Here is a 19,558-nt window from a genome sequence, read left to right on the forward strand (position 1 = left end):
CTCCGAGGCACCCCACGATTTTTTTTTAATTAGTGAAAAATTTAAAATTTGATACGAAGATGATCGATTTGTGGTGGAAGTGAAAAATATTTAAATGTAATAAGGATACACTATGTTCAGGTTTTATAAATGCTATATTTAAATTCTAAATTGCAACTAGCTAATGGATCATTTAATCAATTATTCATTAACTTCATTTTAATTACTTTCAATGCAACTCTACGCATTGAATGTTCCCTTTTGGAAAATGCATCGCTCGTTATCGGGTATAAGCTTGCCCTATCGAGCAGGTTTAGACTGGAAGACGTTTCTCCCCGCGTGGTTTTATTGATTTCTAAGAGTTCACCTCATTTCCTTCAGATGACTACTCAGATGTCACCTAATCAAAGAGACTTTCCTTGACAAAGCAGCGAAAAACAGCCGCTCTCAACCTCTACCCTACCCCCCAACTACCTGCCCCTTCTTCCATATTTAATGTGTCCAGAGTCTTCGTCACCATCTCATACTATAACCTTTTATGCTTTTACCTATTTTTTTGTTTTTGTTTTAGTTAGTTTTTGGTTTCCACTAAAACATAAATTCCGTGACAGGCATGTTGTCAATATTATCTGCGGCTGCATTTGCTACCCCTAGCCCAGCATAGGCGCTGGGTGCACGTTTGAATGAATGAGACAGACATGAATGAACGTTAGCACATTCCTAATAGAAGGGAAAATTTCGGAGTAATGATGACTCCAGATAAATGCAAAACTTTCGTCCCAAGATCATAAAAAGTTAGACTCAAAAGAGTCAGCAGATTCAAAATCAAGGTTTTGTATTTGTGCTCCCTGGCAACTAAACTGAATAGCAAAATTTTTTTTATTTAATACAAAATCCTTCACTGTAGATTTTCACTTTGTGAACTGAAACCTTAAATAAATTTTATGGGGCGCCTGGGTGGCTCAATCAGTTGAGTGTCCCGACTCTTGATTTTGGTTCAGGTCATAATCCCAGGGTCAGTCATGGGATCCAGCCCCCATGTGGCTGAGTGTGGAGCCTGTTTAACACTGTCTCACCCTCTGCCCCTCCCCCACTCATGCATGTGCATACACACACGCTGTCTCTCTCAGATAAAATAAAATAATAAAATAAAATAAAATAAAATAATAAAAAAATAAAAATAAATAAATTTGATGTTCATTTTTTCATTGTTTTACATTTAGCTTCCTGGGGGAATATATTCATATGCATATGCCATATTTCCCAGAGGCACTTGCAGTATAACAAAGGAAAATAAGAAATCTAACTATATTTTACGAGGGTGGAGATGTTCATTTTCAACTTTGGATTTGTACACACTTGAGTGGTGAGATAACGAGTCATCACTCATTTCTCCAGCATCACTGGGACTTCCCTCCACTTGAGTGACTTTTCAAGAAAACGAGTTCATTCCTTCTGTTGCTAAAGTTTTCTTCTGTTTATAAAGATCTGAGGTAGCAAGCATTCTAGAATATGTAGTGTAACTCTCTGTCTTATTAAACAGACAACTGAGCACGTGTAAAAAACATGTGTTGGCTATTTAAAACCCACCTCTCTTGACGATGAGGTGTTGCGCCATCTTGTAAGTCAGCAGTGTGTTTTGGGACGCTGCAGTTCTCGGGTTTAGGGGGCTCTTCTTGTCATTCGTTCACTCACTCATTCATCCTACAAATGTTTTTAGAGTGTGTACCAGGTGCCAGGTGTGGTTCACATTACTGGAGAGTAAGCATTAGGCAAACTATCAAAAACTTGATTCGCACACAGCTTCCAGTCTAGTGGGAGAGAAAGGAAACCAAACAATTAAATGAGGAAAAACATACATGTGTGGTGGCTCTGAGAGCTATGAAGGAGCAGAAAGCAAGGAGTAGGTAAGGAGAGTGATGGTCGCATCATGCTCGTTAGCTGGGTAGACTACGGAAGTCTGTCCGCAGCGGTGAAAGGTGACGTTGTGAGCAGAGAGACCAGAGGGAAGAGCCTCATGGTAGCTGGAAGAATAATTGCAAAGGCCACAGCAGGAGCTGGCCTGATGTTGCAATAAGAGGAAGGGGGCTCTGGTGGTAGACAGCAATGGACAAGAATGCCAGAGAGAGATGTGGCCAGTCTTGCGGCGGCTGTGGGCCACTGGGGGCTTCAGACTTTATTCTGAGAGATTGAGAGCAGAAGCCAGGAGATGTCGTGAGCCTAGCAGCCACTTGGCCACTTAGGTGTGCAGATGTCCCTCAGGCTGCTGGGTGCCGGACGATAGAAAAGCAAGGGAGGAGGCAGGAAGACTGTCCGGTCCTTCGCAACAGTGACCACTGGTGGCTGCTTGGACCAGGCGATATGAGGGGGTAGGATTTGGGGTATTCCAGAATGAGAACGCGCGGCCCCTGATGCAGTCTCCCGGAGAGCAGGTGCAGAATGAGAGGAGATCCAAGAGCTGAGTCCCGGGCACTTTAACGTGGAGGCATGAGGAAAATGAGACCGATCCATGAAAGGAATCAGAAAGCAAGCAGTAGTGGGGAAGGAGGAAAAACAAAAGCTTAAGGGCCACTGAAGCCAAGTGAAGGAAGGAAATGAGGGGTCGCTTGGTTCCAAAGCAGTTGACTGGTCTAGAATGATGGGAACTGGTTAGTTTTCCAGATGGCAGTACTTTGCAGGGTGACCCCTATTTCTCAGCCTTTCAGCTGTGGTAGGATGTCTCCTGGCCTTCCCTCGTTCAATCTCTGTGTTTGCGATCAATGTTTCTAATCCTGTATCCCTGTAACGGATAAATCCCTAAAGATTTCCAGAGGCTGTCAGCCTTCCCAAAGCTTGTTAAATCAGCATCACCACCTTTCCTCGTGATTCCTAGACGGCAGGTCTGCCCTGGGGCCCTTCTGCATAAAGCATTTTGTCCTAGGTCCAACTCTTAAAACTCGGGTGTTCAAATGACCACAGTCGAACTGTCTCCCTTCTGACCACTTGCTAAATGTGGTTGCACAGATTTTTATGTTTGTATTGTATTCGACCACTGTTTTGACTAAAACACACGCGTCGTCGTCGAAAGATATGTAATCTCTCTCTTCTTTTCTCTTCTTTTCAGAAAAATGTGACGAACCACTCGTGTCCGGACTCCCCCATGGGGCCTTCAGCAGCTCGTCCTCCACATCTGGGAGCTATTCTCCCGGCTATGCCAAGATCAACAAGCGAGGAGGTAAGGCACATTTCGTCTCCTTCGTCAATACGTGCGTGGAGAAAGAACGCGTCATATTAAAACTGCATTTCCGACGTCTATTTTATTGCGCAATGGCTATTAGCAGATACCTCTTTCGTTCTGTCCACTTCTGTTAACTCATGGCTACTATAAACCTCTTTTGTAGTCACTGCCAGGGAGTGATAGAGGAAAATTCGGGCCGGAAGCAAGAGATGGTAAATAAAGGAGGAAGAATTTTTAGAGTTGTACGGGGTACTGGATTCCAGATGATGTAGAAATTATGAGTTAAGGAAGTTCTTTTTCATTGGAAAATCATTTAGACCAAAGTTAAAGGTAATTGATTTCTGGGTACCCGAGGGCTCCGTCAGTTAAGCGTGTCCGAATTCGGCCCGGGTCATGATCTTGTGTCTCATGAGTTGGAGCCCTGCCGTCAGACTGTGTGCTGATAGCTTGGAGCCTGGAGCCCATTTCAGATTCTGTGTCTTCCTCTCTGTCTGCCCCTCCCCTGCCCATGCTCTGTCTCTCTCTCCTTCAAAAATAAATAAACATTAGAAATATTTTTTAAATAAACATTAAGAAATAATAAAATAAAATGAATTGATTTCAAATGTGTATACGATGAATCAAAGAATACTATATTCACTATTTTTATTTCTATTTTTAGTAATATATAAAGAGTATCTGTTGAAAAGATAGGATAAAAAATTACCCTTGGTACTTTCTGCCCCCAGTGCCCAGAATTTAATTTTGTTATTAAAGCCACATGAAAAATAGTTACACAATTGCAACTAAAACTTGAGTTTGGGATTTTAAAGTAATACTATTAATTAGTAAATGGTAATTTCAAAGTAGGCAGCAATCCAGAGAGAATAAAAGATGATTGAGAACAGCAACTTAAAAATCTCTCGCTTCAAAGGAAGACTGATATGAATAACAATCAATGACAACTTAAAAAGGAAAGAAAAACTTTTCTTGGATAAATGTGAATCATCCCACAAGGGCCATAATTTTTATTCACTAAAACAGGAAATACTAAACTCATTTCACACTCAATTTAATAAAAAAAAAAGTGAGTAAAAATAGAAAGAAGAAGGTAAGGGAGGGAGGGAAGGAAATAGGGAGGAAAAAAATAACATAAAGAAGCAAAGGTGAAAAAAAAAAAAAAGAGAATAGGGGAAAACCCAAAAGGAGAAGTAAAAAAGAAGGGGAAGGAAGAAAAAGAGGGACATCAGAAAAGAGTGAAAGAGATATCAGAGAGATTCAGAAAGACCAAAGGGAGAATAAAATAGGTAAGAAAAAAGGTAGAATAATATATACAGAACTTCGCAGGTGTATGAAGAGTCCTGGATTAGTAAAAACACTTGGTAAAAGTCAGAGATACGCCAGCAAAAGTGGAGGAATACAAATTTTAAAATATATACTGTTTTGGAAAGTAGTATTAATTAGCTGCGTTTGTTTACAGTGACCAGATTGTTGTTGTTGTTTTTTTTTTAATTCTGGTGTAATTAACATCAAATATATTAGTTTCGCGTGTACAGTATAATGATTTTATACACGTCTATATTGCAAATTGGTCACTGCAACAAGTCTAGTTAACATCTCTCGCCATGTATAGTTACTTTTTTTTCCCATGATGAGGACTCTTAAGATCTACTCTTAGCAACTTAGAAATATGTTGCACAGTATTTCTAACTATAGTTAACTTGACTTACTTATTTTATGACTAGAAATTGATACCTTTTGACCTTCTTCACCCTTTTCATTCACCGCCCCTGCCCCCCGCCCCTGGGAACCACCAGTCTATTCTCTGCATTTATGTAACTGCTCCTTTTATAATATGATTTTTGTCAGGTGATGGTCATGAGAGTTGGTAAGTTACTATAATTCATCAAAAATTTTGCTTACAGATGTCAAGTAATGAGACTTTTAATTCATTCCTTTTCCATAAGTCACTAAAAGATAAAGAAGAAAAACAATATATATATGTATAAAACAATATATATATATATAGAACAGTATATATATATATATATGTATATATGTGTATGTATGTGTGTGTGTGTGTGTGTTATATATATATATATATATATATATATATATATATATATATGTATAAAATCATGAATCAAGAAACTGGCCATACCCAAATAATAATTGTGATTCAGGCTAGTAAATTTGGGGCAAAATCTACAAGAGAAAAGAAATATCACATACATTCCTGGATGTCAAGAGGATGCAATATTCCCTAAAGGAAGTATCCTGACATTGGGAGATCAACTTGAATGAGAGAAAGTCACAAAATATTTCCTCAGAAAGGGTTGTGGGAGAATAGGACTGATGAATTTTATACCCAGAGAATCTGGACAAGTCAGGTCATCTCAAGCATATAACCTCTTTGGAAATGCAAATAATATGATATAACCAACAATAAGATGCATGAAATAAAAATAATAAAAAAAAAAAAAAAACATGGCCAAATGCCTAGTGCTAAGCAGTGAATCCACTTAAAGATAGACCATAACTAAACAGTTTAGGAACTAAGGTTGTGGAACAAAGTATAAATTTTATAGAATTAATATAAATTTGTATAAATTTTACAAGAATGTAAAATACCAAATTCTCAGAACTAAACAGACGTTTGCCTTTCCTCCCTAACCTTTCAGAACTGGAAGCCACCAGATACTGTAGCTTTAAATGCAAATTTTTAAAAATTGCCAATTTTTTCCGTCTTGGATTTTTTTAGGACTCTGTCTCCTACCAAGAAACATCAATAGTCTTTCGGTGTTTTTGTCCTCATTCAAGTAGCTATATTGAAGCCTTTTTTATTTGTCTTAAAATAGTACAGGATGCTACTTTGAATTACTTAGAGCTACTTATCTATTTATACACTCATATATGAGAGTGAGGTATCTGAGATTAAACTCCTAAAATGTTGACCTGATTTTTAAAAAAAAAATTTTTTTAACGTTTATTTATTTTTGAGAACGAGAGAGACAAAGCATGAACGGGGGAGGGTCAGAGAGAGGGAGACACAGAATCTGAACAGGCTCCAGGCTCTGAGCTGTCAGCACAGAGCCCGACACGGGGCTCGAACTCACAGACCGCGAGATCATGACCTAAGCCCAAGTCGGCCACTTAACCGACTGAGCCACCCAGGCGCCCCTGACCTGATTTTTTTAACTTGGAGGGTGGGATTCGAAGAATGCTTTTGCTTTCTCTATAATAGGTTTGTCTAGTTCATAGAATGTCAGTGTCTCTACCTATGTATTTATGTAGATAGATTTATAGATACAATGTATTTCCAAAAAGAAAGTTATTTGAAAAGCAAAGGACTATAAAGAAAATTTATGCCTTCCTAAGTTGTTTGACTAGCAACTTCTCTCTGACTGTTGCTACATTGTTGTGCATTGAGATGAAGTCGTGATGTAGTCCTTGGCTGGGAGAAAGCATCGTTGGTGCTTTAGTTATAGATTTACACTTACATCTGGCCCATTGTATCAATATTTGTTATTCTGCGGTTTTAGTTACTTACCTTTTGGGTCCCAAAGACCTCTTTTGTTTATCGGTGGCATACTGTGTATGGTTGCATAGAATTTCCTCCCCTGCTCCATCCCATACTATCTGCCTGTTTAGGACCATCACACAACTGATTATATCTCCACTCCTCATGGGCTGCTCTGCCTCTGAATGTACACATAAGACACCCATGTGCCTTAACCCTCGTTGATGACCAATGTATGAAGCAAGGTAGCAAGCATCAGAGAGGGGGATTATTTCCTCTACAAGAAAAAAAAAAAAAAAAAGAAAAGCAAAAAGGAGAAAAAAAGAAATCTACATGCGGTTATTTTCACAATAAACAGACTTTGTATTCCCTTATAAAGTTCATGTGTGAATGCTCTTGAGAGAAGAGCCATGTTGACTGAAATTCATACTAAGGTATAAATGGCTAATAGTTCGTGTTGATTTTAAAAATAGATTTTTTGTTAGTGCAGCAAAATGTTACATGTCTTAAAGATGGGTAAAGGAAGCAGAGAGTTTATATATATATATATATATATATATATATATATATATATATATATATTTATTTATTTATTTATATTATATACGTGTATATTTATGTATGTCTTTTTTGTTTACATTCATATATAAATATGTATTTATATATCTATAAATATATATATTTATATATTTGCTGAAGATATATTTTTTATTTCACTATTGGCAAGAATCATCTGACACATACACCATATAAGCCCATGAAAGCAAGAAGATCATATACTGACAGAAGGGTAAAATAATATAACTCACCAATTATACAAATACAGAAAAGAACAAATTCAGCATTATGTTGATTAACATTGCCTCAGGGGCGCCCGGGTGGCTCTGTTGGTTGAACGTCTGACTTTCGATTTTGGCTCAGGACCTGATCTGACCTCAGGGTCTTGGGGTAGAGCCCTGCTTCAGGCTCCTCTGTGATGAGTGTGGAGCCTGCCTGGGATTCTATCTGTCCCTCTGCCCCTCCCTCTCTCTCTCTAAAAAAGAAAGAAAGAAAGAAAGAAAGAAAGAAAGAAAGAAAGAAAGAAAGAAAGAAAGAAAGAAAGAAAGAAAGAAAGAAAGAAAGAAAGAAAAAGAAAATTGAACATATTGCTTCATGTTTTATCATTTATTTAAATGTATTCCTCAAGTGTATTTTGGAGAGATTGAGTTTTGGAATCCATAGAAAATCGGATTATAATGCGAATATACGTTCAGATAACAGATTGGCACACATGTATAAAACGGAGTTTAGGTTTTGCGTCCTCACAATACATCCATTTGCTGCCACTTTGATGTCAGGGGTCAGTTTATGACAAAACTGCGGGGAAACGAATGCTTACGTGGAAAATCCACACATAATTCTATCGTGGCTTTCAGAGCCCATTACTGCTTTAAGATTTTTGGTTTCGTTCGTTTTAGGAAAACACTGACCTGCTGTGATCTGTGCTCTGGACGTATCTCCCTATTCCTAATTCACTGGCGGTGTCCCCATCTGTGTCATTCCAAGTCAATAGCAGTTAGGTGGGTTCACCTTTCCAAAGGTTAGCAGAGATATTAAATCTGGACAGTCTCACATAAAGTAAACACTACCTCACATTTATAATACACATTTAGTATTTTACAGATTATAAAATGTTCTAAATGTCCCTTGACCTTCACAACAAGCTTGTTAGATAGAATGTTAGGTTAGAGACGCCCATCATCTCTTCTGCCGGACTTAGGACTTTTCAGTCCACCCGCCTTTTGTAGAGATCGTCTCTTTCTCCTGTCCCCAGGGGACAGCCATTCTGCCACATGGCCCTCTTCTTCCTCCACTGGCCACAGATGAGAGATCGCCATGCTCGGTTTCGCCAGATGAAGCCATAGTGGCATTGCATTGGAGTTGGCCCCAAGACAGAACCGAAAAAGAGCGGGAGGTTTTAAGCCACGTTTGATCTGTGCTTCTGCAACCAGAGCAACCCCGTCATGGAGCCTCAGGGTTTCTTGAGTGATGTGGACCTTGAATTCTTTTCTTTCTTTTCACCTCCTCCCGTTTACTTTTCCTTAAAGGTCCTTCCATACTTGTTGCTCTTCTGAGACCTCTTTCACACTTGCTTCCTGGGTCGTTCCTGCCATTTTAGGAAACTGTCATCTTCTCCATTAACCCAAAGGGCAGAGAGGTGTGGGGTTGGTGGTGGTGTTTTGAGGATATGTTGCCTCTGTTTCTTCCAGCAGGGAGAACAGATTGCATTTGTAAGCCACATAATTGATAATCACTTCTGGGAGGAATATGTGTATAACAGACATCTGGAAAGACTGCCGGAACAGAGCTCTGAATGTCCACGCGTGTACTTTAAAGAGAACTACAGCTTTTACCTTCCCTTGAAAGACACCAGTGAAGTAAATGATTGCCTCGGTGCCTTGATAGCTTGGCTTGGTCAAATCATTGCCTTTGTCCTTTCCTGCCTCCTGTTGGCCAAGAGGGAGCTTTAGCGATTAGCATCATTCTGAACTCGTTTCCACCTACGCTTCCGAGCTTACACATGTTGGAATGCTTCTTTCGGGCTCCTGAGTGGCTCAGCAAATAACCCTACCTCCCTCTGCTCTTCAGAGGCCTTTCCGGCCTCTCCTGGAAAACAAATTTGCTCCCCTCTCTTGCACCCTCAATTCTCCTGTCGCTTAGTCACATTTGTAAAATACTTCCCCTCCCTCTGCTTTCTTTTCTTCCCTATTCTGCTTTAAACAGTAAAGGCATCTGTCACAACCAGTTACACCGTGACCTGATTAAGCTGTAGCCTATATCCTACGAGTTGGGAAAGCAGTCGCAATGCTTCCATGAAGACGTTGTCCCTCTTCCTGCCGGTAACCCCTCCCACTGGGGCCCTTCGGCTCTCTCCAGTCCCTGACCCATTCCTGCTCCATATTGCCCCCTACTGGCAGCCAGTGTTTGCCAGATCCCGTAGTATTTTTTTTTTTCTTTTCTTTTTGTTTTTTTGGAGAGAGAGAGTGTGTGTGCGAGTGGGAGAAAGGGGCAGGGGAATGAGAGAAAGAATCATTAGTAGGCTCTGTGCTAATAAGCTTGGAGGCTCAATCCTACGACCCTGGAATCAAGACCTGAGCTGAAACTAAGAGTAGGATGCTCAACCGACTGAGCCCGCAGGCGCCCCCATTCTTAACCTTATTAGGAAGTTCTTCCCTTGGACTATAACATCAAGACTTACATTATGAAATAGACTGGCGTTCCCAATTGTTGAACTTCCATCCATGTTGACAGATTCCATTCCACTATGTTCCCTCTTTCCCTTCTCCAGCCCCTATCACTTCCTGTTTCTCTTCATCTGCTCTGTTTCCCTCTCAACGAGCATTCGTTGTTACTTTAGTATGAATTCATAGTTGAAGTATTACTTCTTCTAAAAGAATTTGCCTTTAAGAGCAGATCCTTGGGAGCAGAGAAATCTAGAGGAGTGGTTTTCTAATGTAGCATTTTAGAATATTTGACATTCCTATTTGGGCTGGCCATACTTCTTCATCTTTGAATTACTCTCCTGAAAACACCTGCTGACTTCGCCGGCTCTGATGCAGTGCTGAGCAATGAGAAGAGAATGACTTATATTCATGCATAACTCGATTCCAATACAGAATCAACCAAGGATGAACATGATATTAGTCAGTTATTAATCTCTCTGCATCTCAGTTTCCTGATTTCTATGTTTACTATGTAATCTCTCATCCAAACCAGGAACTTTGACAGTGCTAGAGTTCTTTTAATAATTATGCCGGGGCAGTCTTGCAGGTACGGGCCCCCTGTTTATATTTTAAAATGGAATCGACCGTACAATTTAGCAGAGCCATTGTGAAGATTCAGTGAAATAATCTACACAGTCTGTGTTGCAATTAAATATTAGCCTCTTTCCCACCAGTTACCCTCAAGTCCCCAAAGCAACACTTAACAGATATTAATATTTCAGAGCAAGTGAGTAATTTAGTCTTGTCATTACCAAAGCAACACCTCCCTAAAAAGTGATCACTAGAGGTTGTATATTTACCCGTGTGTGTGTGTGTGTGTGTGTATTTCCCCTATCATCATATAAGACAAAAATCATAATAATTCATAAATTAATAAAATAACATTTTGAATAATTTAAATAAGCTTTGCATAATCAGACTGCTACCTATGTTAACTTAAATGTGCCCCGACTCTTTTCTCCTTAAACTCCTTTCATTTCAAATGAAAGGGCTTATGCCAATGATTGCTGAGTGTTATTTTGTTCTGATTGTCATCATGTCATTTGAATTAGATCTGATAGAGTCCAATATAATACTTATGTAGTAAATTTATGATCCTCAGTGAAGCCAACACTAATTGTTCTGGACATTAGGAAGAATAAAAATATTTTTCCCCTCAGCCCTCCAAATTCTGACTATTTTTAAAAAAGTATATTTCAGGGGAGCCTGGGTGGCTCAGTCGGTTAAGCATCCGACTTCGGCTCAGGTCGTGATCTCACGGTGTGTGGGTTCGAGCCCTCCGTGCTGAGGGCTCAGAGCCTGGAGCCTGCTTCACATTCTGTGTCTCCCTCTCTCTCTGCCCCTCCCCTGCTCATGCTCTGTCTCTGTCTCTGAAAACAATAAATAAACATTAAAAAAATTTAAATATATTTAAAATGATTTTGTCTAAAGTCAGCAGTAGGTTTTGTATTCACTTTTCCAATTGCGTGAGAGTTGACATCTAACTAACATTCTAAGTTTTAATTTATTCTTTTTACTTGAATTCTCAAATGTAAATCAAAATATTGGCTTTAGTGGGAGCTTTAAAAAATTCAGTGCGCATTACATGATGCATTTGTATCATTGACACTTGTTAAAAATGATAGAATGTCGAAAGCATAGTCACCAGGGACTAACTCATAAATTTGCTTAGACATGCCTTTTTAATTTGCAAATAATATTACTTTGTGTCTGCTGTGACATCAAATTTTATAGCGTTGGAATTATAATACCTTCTTTGTGTTCCCCGTAGAAATCTATGCTAGGTTTTGTACACTTCCCATAGAATGGTTTCCCAAGGTGTGTGATATTAATATGTGCTACGAACACCCACACAGACACACATCTCCCCAATAAAATCTACTGGGCAAACACTATGTTCTGTGGTCCTCTCTGGGAAGATCAGACACCCTCTTCATCATGCAGCATCTTTAGGTCCTGGAGAGTGCACTTTCACCGTGGGAGATGCTTTTATAAAATTGAACCATCGTAAAACCCATTGTAAACATCATGGGTTTTAAACAGGGTTTGTTTAATATACTTAGAAGTACAGATGTGTCCCATGGGTTTACTACTGTCTTTGTAAAAATACTACTTTTTTTAAATTTTTTTTTAACGTTTTTATTTATTTTGAGACAGAGAGAGACAGAGCATGAACGGGGGAGGGTCAGAGAGAGGGAGACACAGAATCTGAAACAGGCTCCAGGCTCCGAGCTGTGAGCACAGAGCCCAACGCGGGGCTCGAACTCACAGACCGCGAGATCATGACCTGAGCTGAAGTCGGCCGCTTAACCGACTGAGCCACCCAGGCGCCCCAAAATACTACTTTTTTTAAAAGTGTATTTATTTATTTTGAGAGAGAGAGAGAGAGAGAGAGAGAGAGAGAGAGAGAGAGCGAGCGAGCCTGGTGTAGTGGGAGAGAGAGGGAGGGGAGAGAGAGAATCCCAAGCAGGCTCCACATTGTCAGTGCAAAGCCCCATGTGGGGCTCAAAATCACGAACTGCGAGGTCATGACCTGAGCCCAAACCAAGAGTCAGACGCTTAACCGACTGAGCCACCCAGGCGCCCCTAAAAACACTACTCTTAAGGGCTCTTTGATGATAACATCATGGATGGTGAGTTTTCTAGAATTAATTGGAGAAAGGGAGCTTTTAGATTTGGAGCATTTGAAATGAAGATTTTTTTTTATTTAATTATTTTTAGAAAGCTGCTATTTTGCAACAAATGTTTGTAGCAAATATCTCAAAAATGGGCCCCTGAGAAAATCATGAGGCGGGATACATAGTGCTATTACAGTAACCACAGCTATCATCTTTGAAACGGCTTTGGGATATTCATTCTCTAACACTCTCCTTTATCACAATATTAATAGCCAATTGTCTAAAAGAGTGGGAAATAGTGAATCATCAATTCAGGTACTTATAATATGTTTTTGGAATGTATGCTTTGTAATTTCGCTTTGCGCTCAACATCGAAACCCTTGCTATTTGGTACTTGCCTGTATATGGCTCATGAAGACTATCTCCTGTGTGTCAGTTGCAGGGTGTAAACGGAGAGAGAGAGTAAAGGCCAGGAATGAGCAGGGCGGGTCCACAGTCCACATGAAGGGCACTGCCCAGTGAGGGGTGCTACCCAGGGTCCATTCATTCAACAAGAGTAGGACACAAAACACCGCACATGTGAAAAATACACTTCAAATCCCATAATTACATCTCCTCTATAACAGATAAGTGGCTCTCCATCATCCTTCAGTATCTACGGTATCCCCCCCACCTTTATCCGAGGGGAACACGTTCCAAGAACTCCAGTGGATGCCGGAAAACAGCAGATAGCACTGAACTCTATACAGACTGCATTTTTTTCTCCATACGTGCATACCTGTGATAAAGTTTAATTTATCAACTAGGCACAGTAAGAGATTAACAACAATAACTAATGATAAAGTAGAATGATTGTAACAATATACTACAATAAAATTCATGTGAATTCTCTCCCCAATAGCTTCTTGTGATGATGGGAGATGAGAACATGCCCGTGTGATGGGGTGCAGTGAGGTCAATGTCGTAGGCATGGGAACGTCATGGTAGGCTGGTAATGGCCTTCTGATGATATGTCACAAAGAGGGCGTCTGCTTCTGGACCACAGTTGACTGTGGGTGACTAAAAGCCCCCCCATGGGCTGGGGAGACTCCTGTACTCTTGTGCGAAAAGAGAAAGTTCTATGCTTTTTGCTTGTTTGCCTCCTACCCGTTATGTCAGTCAATAAGAGGGGAAAAAACAAAACAAAGAACCAAAAAAACCAGGCCAAATTATTTCCAAGGCTACTGGGAGGATTTAATTTAGTAATGGCTCTCTTAGCAACCTGGTCAGGCCATACTTATTAGAATGAATTAGACCCTTGTCTTTAATACCTTTAGCAAATTAATGACTTTTTCACACATTTTTCTTTGAGAAGACTAAAAAAAAAAAATTAGAATCTCCTCTCTTTTATACTCAGGCCTTCCAAAACTAATTCCAAAAATATTGCCACTAATAACAATTCAAAGCAGTGCGGCCTTTGTTAGCATACTGCCTTTTCTATATCCTGCAAATGAGCGATCAACATTGTTTACTCTTCCTTGCTTTAAAACCAAGATATATGTTTGACATGAATACTGCTGACCGTAAACCGTGACATTTAAGACAGTCTGCTTTTATTGTTCTCGCCTCCCTCACATTAAAACGTAAACTCAAAATGTAGAAAGCTTGACTCCTCGGGTTTTCACCCAAAGGTCACTTTTATTTTGCTTTTTCGTAGCTATTTTTAGTTTCTTGGCGAGGCCAGGGATTCACGTATGGTTTTGGTTTTCCTTTGGCTCCTTGCTTCGTGGCTTCTAGAATGTTGTTCCTTTGGATCCGTTTTCCACTCTAAAATCGGTGGGCAGTGCTATTCATTTCAGTTGGAGGATTCTTGTCTGCGTTGTATCTGTTGCCTCCCTGTCACCAGACATCTGCAGTCGGAAGACTGTTCTGGCATCAGGGTGAATGATTTCATGTCAGAAGGTCTCTGTCTGAGCCTATGTACAAATAACATATAATTACGCATGTCCTATGAATTTCCCTAGTCCTACGGCACATATGTATCTTAATGGATTATTAAAGTGAGTTTTTTGTTTGTTTTGCCTTCACATAACACCTAGAAGGCCAGCTAAGCCTTACAGGCTCCACCGTGAAGGTGATGAAAACTCTCGTCTGCTTTCCTTCTCTTCCTCCCTGAGGGTTCTAGAGAGAGTGCACGCTGACACCACGTGCTTCTGTGGTTGGAATGCTTCTGTGATGTTCGACATCCAGGGGTGATTTCGAGAGCTTCCTCTTCTTACATGTTGATGAGACCGGGCACTCCCGAAGGGCCGAGTAGAATTCCCTGAAGGAAGATGATTAACCTGAGCTTTGAAATAGTACCAACCAGAGGAGGATTCAGACACGGCAAAAGTGATCACCGTTTCCTTATCACGGAAGGGCTGCCGATTCACACCAAAGGAGTCCCAGGGAGGCCCAGAAAACCAGAGGCTGTCACCCTTGCCTGCCCACGCCCCGGTCTTTCCCACCTAAGCTCAAAGGGTGTTGAATGATAAGCACTTCCCATCGGTCTCCAGATTTTCATTACGGAAATTGTTCTACGTACACGGCTTCAACATGTTTATGTTGCTGGTCCTTCAGGAGTGAGTTCAGGTATCCCCTTTCCAACACGTTATCACTGATGGCTGGACGGGCTCTCTCTCTCTCTCCATTTCTCAAGGTGTATTCTTTTCCTATCTCAGAACATAGCATACGGTATTGTGTCGTAGACGTAGTTGTCTGACGGCTGGAGGCTGGGTATGGGTGGAACGCGAGCCCCGTGTCCCGTGCCTCTGTGTATCCCCAACATCTAGCCTGGTGCCTCGCACAGAGTGGATACTCACAGACATCGAAAGATGTGCCGGCAGGGGCAGGTGCACATAATCTCATCTGATCCCTACGAACACCCTGGGAAAGAAATTAGAATAAACTCAGTTTTATGGATAAGAAAACTTCGGTGCAAGGAAGTTTAGACTTCTGCCCAGGACCACCGCTAACAAAAAGCAGGCTGAAGGATTCGAAACAATCTCTTCTGACTTCCAGTCGCTCACTGTTCTATTCTCCACACATCTTCCCTGCCTCTGTGAGTTTTTCTTTAGGAAGAGTTGGAATAATATCTGAGTTGGTTACAGGGCATAGCTGAAGTTTTCCCACTGGTATCTTAGAACACACACAGGCACATTTCTCTATTTTATTTCTGAGAAGTACATATCGACTTTGTGATGTCTTTGCATGCTTGTTATCTTTGCTTTAAATAATCAAAGAGAAATAAAGATGTTCTTTTAAATATTTGCGTTAACATATTTTAAAAGACACATTTTTTTTAACACTGAAAGTGTAGCCAAACCCTGGGCTCCTTCAGTGTTGTTTCTGAATTTGTATAATATGAGGTGGTAGGCAAAAAAGATGTAATTGCACTTGAAATATTATATATGTGAGAACAGCAGGAAAGAATTGATATGAAAGAAAACTACTGATGTGCGGCACCAATATGCTAGGAACTGACAGAAGCAATATTTTTTTAAGTCACTAACACTCTCAATATTCACAACACACATGAAGAAAAAGCAGTAAGTCAGTACAAAGTGAAAGGAAATGAATAACAGAAATAAAACACAACCACAAAATAGAAAATGCCAGAGATCTGAGATCTGCTAGATATGCCATAAACTGGATCTTTGAAATTGGATGAGAATAATCTGGCATTAATAATAACAATATCCCACTTTATGATCCTTATCCATCACTGAATCGTTCCCTCCATTCCTTCCAGTGAAGGACTCAGCATTGTTAGATTGTGCCTTTCATTCTGTTACTGTTTAGTTAGAAGGACGATACTTCCTGGCAATCTGTAGAGACTACAGAGGGAATTGATTCAATTTCCTTGTCCCCCCCCCCCCCCGCCCGCCAATCTTCTCACAGCAGAATAAGTAAAACAAAAACTATTTGACCGATTATTTCAAAGTTATCACTTCTATCTTCTCTACATGTTATTCGAGACTTAATCATTTATGATGGAAAATAATTTTCTAAGGAAAATGCCAGAAGAGCAAGAAATGCCTTCTGTTTTCAATTCAAACTGTTGTATTTGATTTTTCACAGTTAAAAGAGAAATTTGAACCACACGGTGGTGTTTTGAACAACAAACGGTGTTTCTTGGTTCCTGGCCAAAGGACTAGCGTTCACTGGGCATCAGAGAGGCTGTGCAACCTACAAGCAGCTTAACCTCGACATTCAGTGACCTTCAGTCTGGTGGGGGGGGAACACTTATATGGCTCAGTTTTAGTAATGCTTCTTGGATATGTCGAAATAGTGCAATTTTAGCAAAGGTACTGCTTTACCTGCATGATTAGGTCAGTCAGGAATTTCTCTGCAGGGATCTGGAGGCAGGCTTTGGTTCCCTTAGGCCATAATTCAACTTTCTATGGTTCGGCATTAGGAGAAGTATGGGTAGCCAGGCTCAGAGATGCCAACCAGTCCCTTCTGTGCTTTCTGCAATGCTGGAGAGGAGTTCTCCAAGCAGACAAGGCGTACCAGTCAGTGAGTATAACCGACAGAATAAATATTGGCCTTTCGGTGCAATTCCACCTTCATTTTTCTGTAAGATCTTTGAAACGTTTCTTCCTACTGATATGACCTACATTTGGAAAGCATCAGTTCTCCTTAGCAGTTCAACAATGACACGGCAAGGATTGACCAAGAAGAGATACCAAGGGAGGATGTCTTGTCAAAAGCCTGAGACATGTTAATCAGCTTCTGGAACACCAACAATTTAAATTCAAATAGATTTCTCGCCGAGACTAAAATCTAAAACCCTGTGATTCTATTTCTGTGTATTGGATTAGTCAAGATTTAAGGTTCACTTTGTTCTCAACTCATGGGGATCTCCCCCTGCCATTTTTTTTTGTTCTTTGTTTGCATGGCTTAGCTGGTACAGGCAAAAAGTGCGATTCATCCCTTCAGATGCTCTCAAGTGTTATCTGTGCTAGTTTCGCACTCAACAGTGGGAACAGCAGAAGGCAGAAATGAGGAAATAAAAATCCTGTTGTCAAATGAGAATTCTACATCTCACTGCAGTGTGGAATAGTAGTTATTCATACTTTAGGCACCTCAATTAGATATTCATTATTCATAAACACTTATGTAACTCTGAGTTATTCAGGCTGGGAGAGAACATTAGCAATCTTCTTTCTTTCTTTCTTTCTTTCTTTCTTTCTTTCTTTCTTTCTTTCTTTCTTTCTTCCTTAAGCTAAGCTATCTTGTATCTAAAGAAGGATGTAAAAGAATATATATTCTTGTGTGTATATATATATATATATATATATATATATATATATATATATATGCACCCTGTCTGTTGCATGTACATCTAAATTTCAAATTGTAGGCAAAAATGCCTCCAACAAAACAAGGCTAACCTAGTACATTTGGCTACGCCTTTTCAAAGAACCAATCTGGGTAAATTGACTAGCACCAATTCTATTACAGTGGTAAAATGGATGAAAATAACAACATGGATCTTTTCAACCATGGCCCCCACAACTGGTTCTAATGGCCAGTAACACAGGTCCAGACCTGGAAAGGCTTAACAGATAAGACTAAGTGAGTGTCCAAGTAAGATGTGAAATGGTGTTGAGGTTACAGGGAACGTGAGAGCCCAGTCATTCAATAGACATGTATTGAGCTGAATGAAGACAAATCAGCACTGAAGATTCATTTGCAGGTGGGACCTAAACCTCAGAAATGTTGACAAGATAACTTTTTAGGGACTCTGAGATCAGGTCATAATTATGAGGAGGGGCACTGTGTGTCTAAAGCACATTGGTGAGTGTCCTAGCTCCAAATTTGGAGAAGGCTCCAGGGGCATCTGAACATAAATTAGAAGAGCGTAAGCCCTTGTCTTAATGGAGATGATTACTGGAGAGTTTCTCATGTTAATCCTTTGAGTGACCAGTGGGGTGGACAAAAATCCTTCCTTCCTTTTCTCCTTCCTTTCTTCTTTCTCCCTCACTTCTCTTCTTCCCTGTATCTTCCCTCACTCAAATATTTACTAAATATCAACTTGTTTTAGTTTTATATAAAATAATGAGCTTCCACTAAATAGGTCACAACTAAAGATTGGGTGCCTGTATGGCTCAGTCAGTTGAGCGTCCAACTTCAGCTCAGGGTATGATCTCGCAGTCCGTGAGTTCACGCCCTACATCAGGCTCTGTGCTGATAGCTCAGAGCCTGGAGGCTGCTTCAGATTCTGTGTCTCCCACTCCCTCTGCCCCTCCCCCACTCACGCTCTGTCTCTCTCACTCTCAAAAATGAATAAATGTTAGAAATTAAAAAAAAGAACTGGATTAGAAAAAAAAAAACGTGAACATGATTGTCCAAGAATTACACCACCATGTTGCTGTGAAATCATATAAATATGAAGGTTATTATGGTATCATAGGGAACAATTGAGCTAATTTGCTGAGAAGGGTTCAAGGATATGTTTTGAAAGAGGTACAATTTTATTCTGTAAAATTTATTTTCTGGAATCTCATCGAAAGAGTGCAGCATACTCTAAGGTATCAAAGTCAAAGACTGTGTTTGTTAAAGGAGGATTAGCTGGTCGTTTGGTTTTGTGAGAGTTTAAACTGAGAGTCAGCATGTGCTGAGAAATATGGATTCAGATGGATCCTGATGGATTCCGAGCATTGGGACTGTCACACTAAGGAGCAAGACAAAACCCCTGATTTCAAACCAACCCAACCTTATCACCTGCCTTTCCTCCACCTTCAGTTCTATTTCCTGATTCTGTTGTTTGTTTTTTAAATGTTTATTTATTTTTTTAAGTTTTTTTCAACGTTTTTTATTTATTTTTGGGACAGAGAGAGACAGAGCATGAACGAGGGAGGGGCAGAGAGAGAGGGAGACACAGAATCTGAAACAGGCTCCAGGCTCTGAGCCATCAGCCCAGAGCCTGACGCGGGGCTCGAACTCACGGACCGCAAGA

At 40.2% G+C, this 19,558-nt stretch overlaps 1 protein-coding gene across 3 annotated transcripts in view; it reads left to right on the forward strand.

The window, feature by feature from the left end:
* The window catches only part of CNTNAP2 (contactin associated protein 2), a 1,965,211-nt gene that overhangs the window by 584,824 nt on the left and 1,360,829 nt on the right, over positions 1 to 19,558 (forward strand). For all 3 annotated transcript variants that reach the window (XM_045053282.1, XM_045053281.1, XM_023250688.2), the window contains exon 2: positions 3,083 to 3,193. In XM_045053282.1, the coding sequence (XP_044909217.1) occupies positions 3,083 to 3,193 (111 nt within the window). The remainder of the gene's footprint in view (positions 1 to 3,082; positions 3,194 to 19,558) is intronic.

The sequence above is a fragment of the Felis catus genome, chromosome A2, assembly GCF_018350175.1.
Source record: "Felis catus isolate Fca126 chromosome A2, F.catus_Fca126_mat1.0, whole genome shotgun sequence".
Taxonomy (NCBI): domain Eukaryota; kingdom Metazoa; phylum Chordata; class Mammalia; order Carnivora; family Felidae; genus Felis; species Felis catus.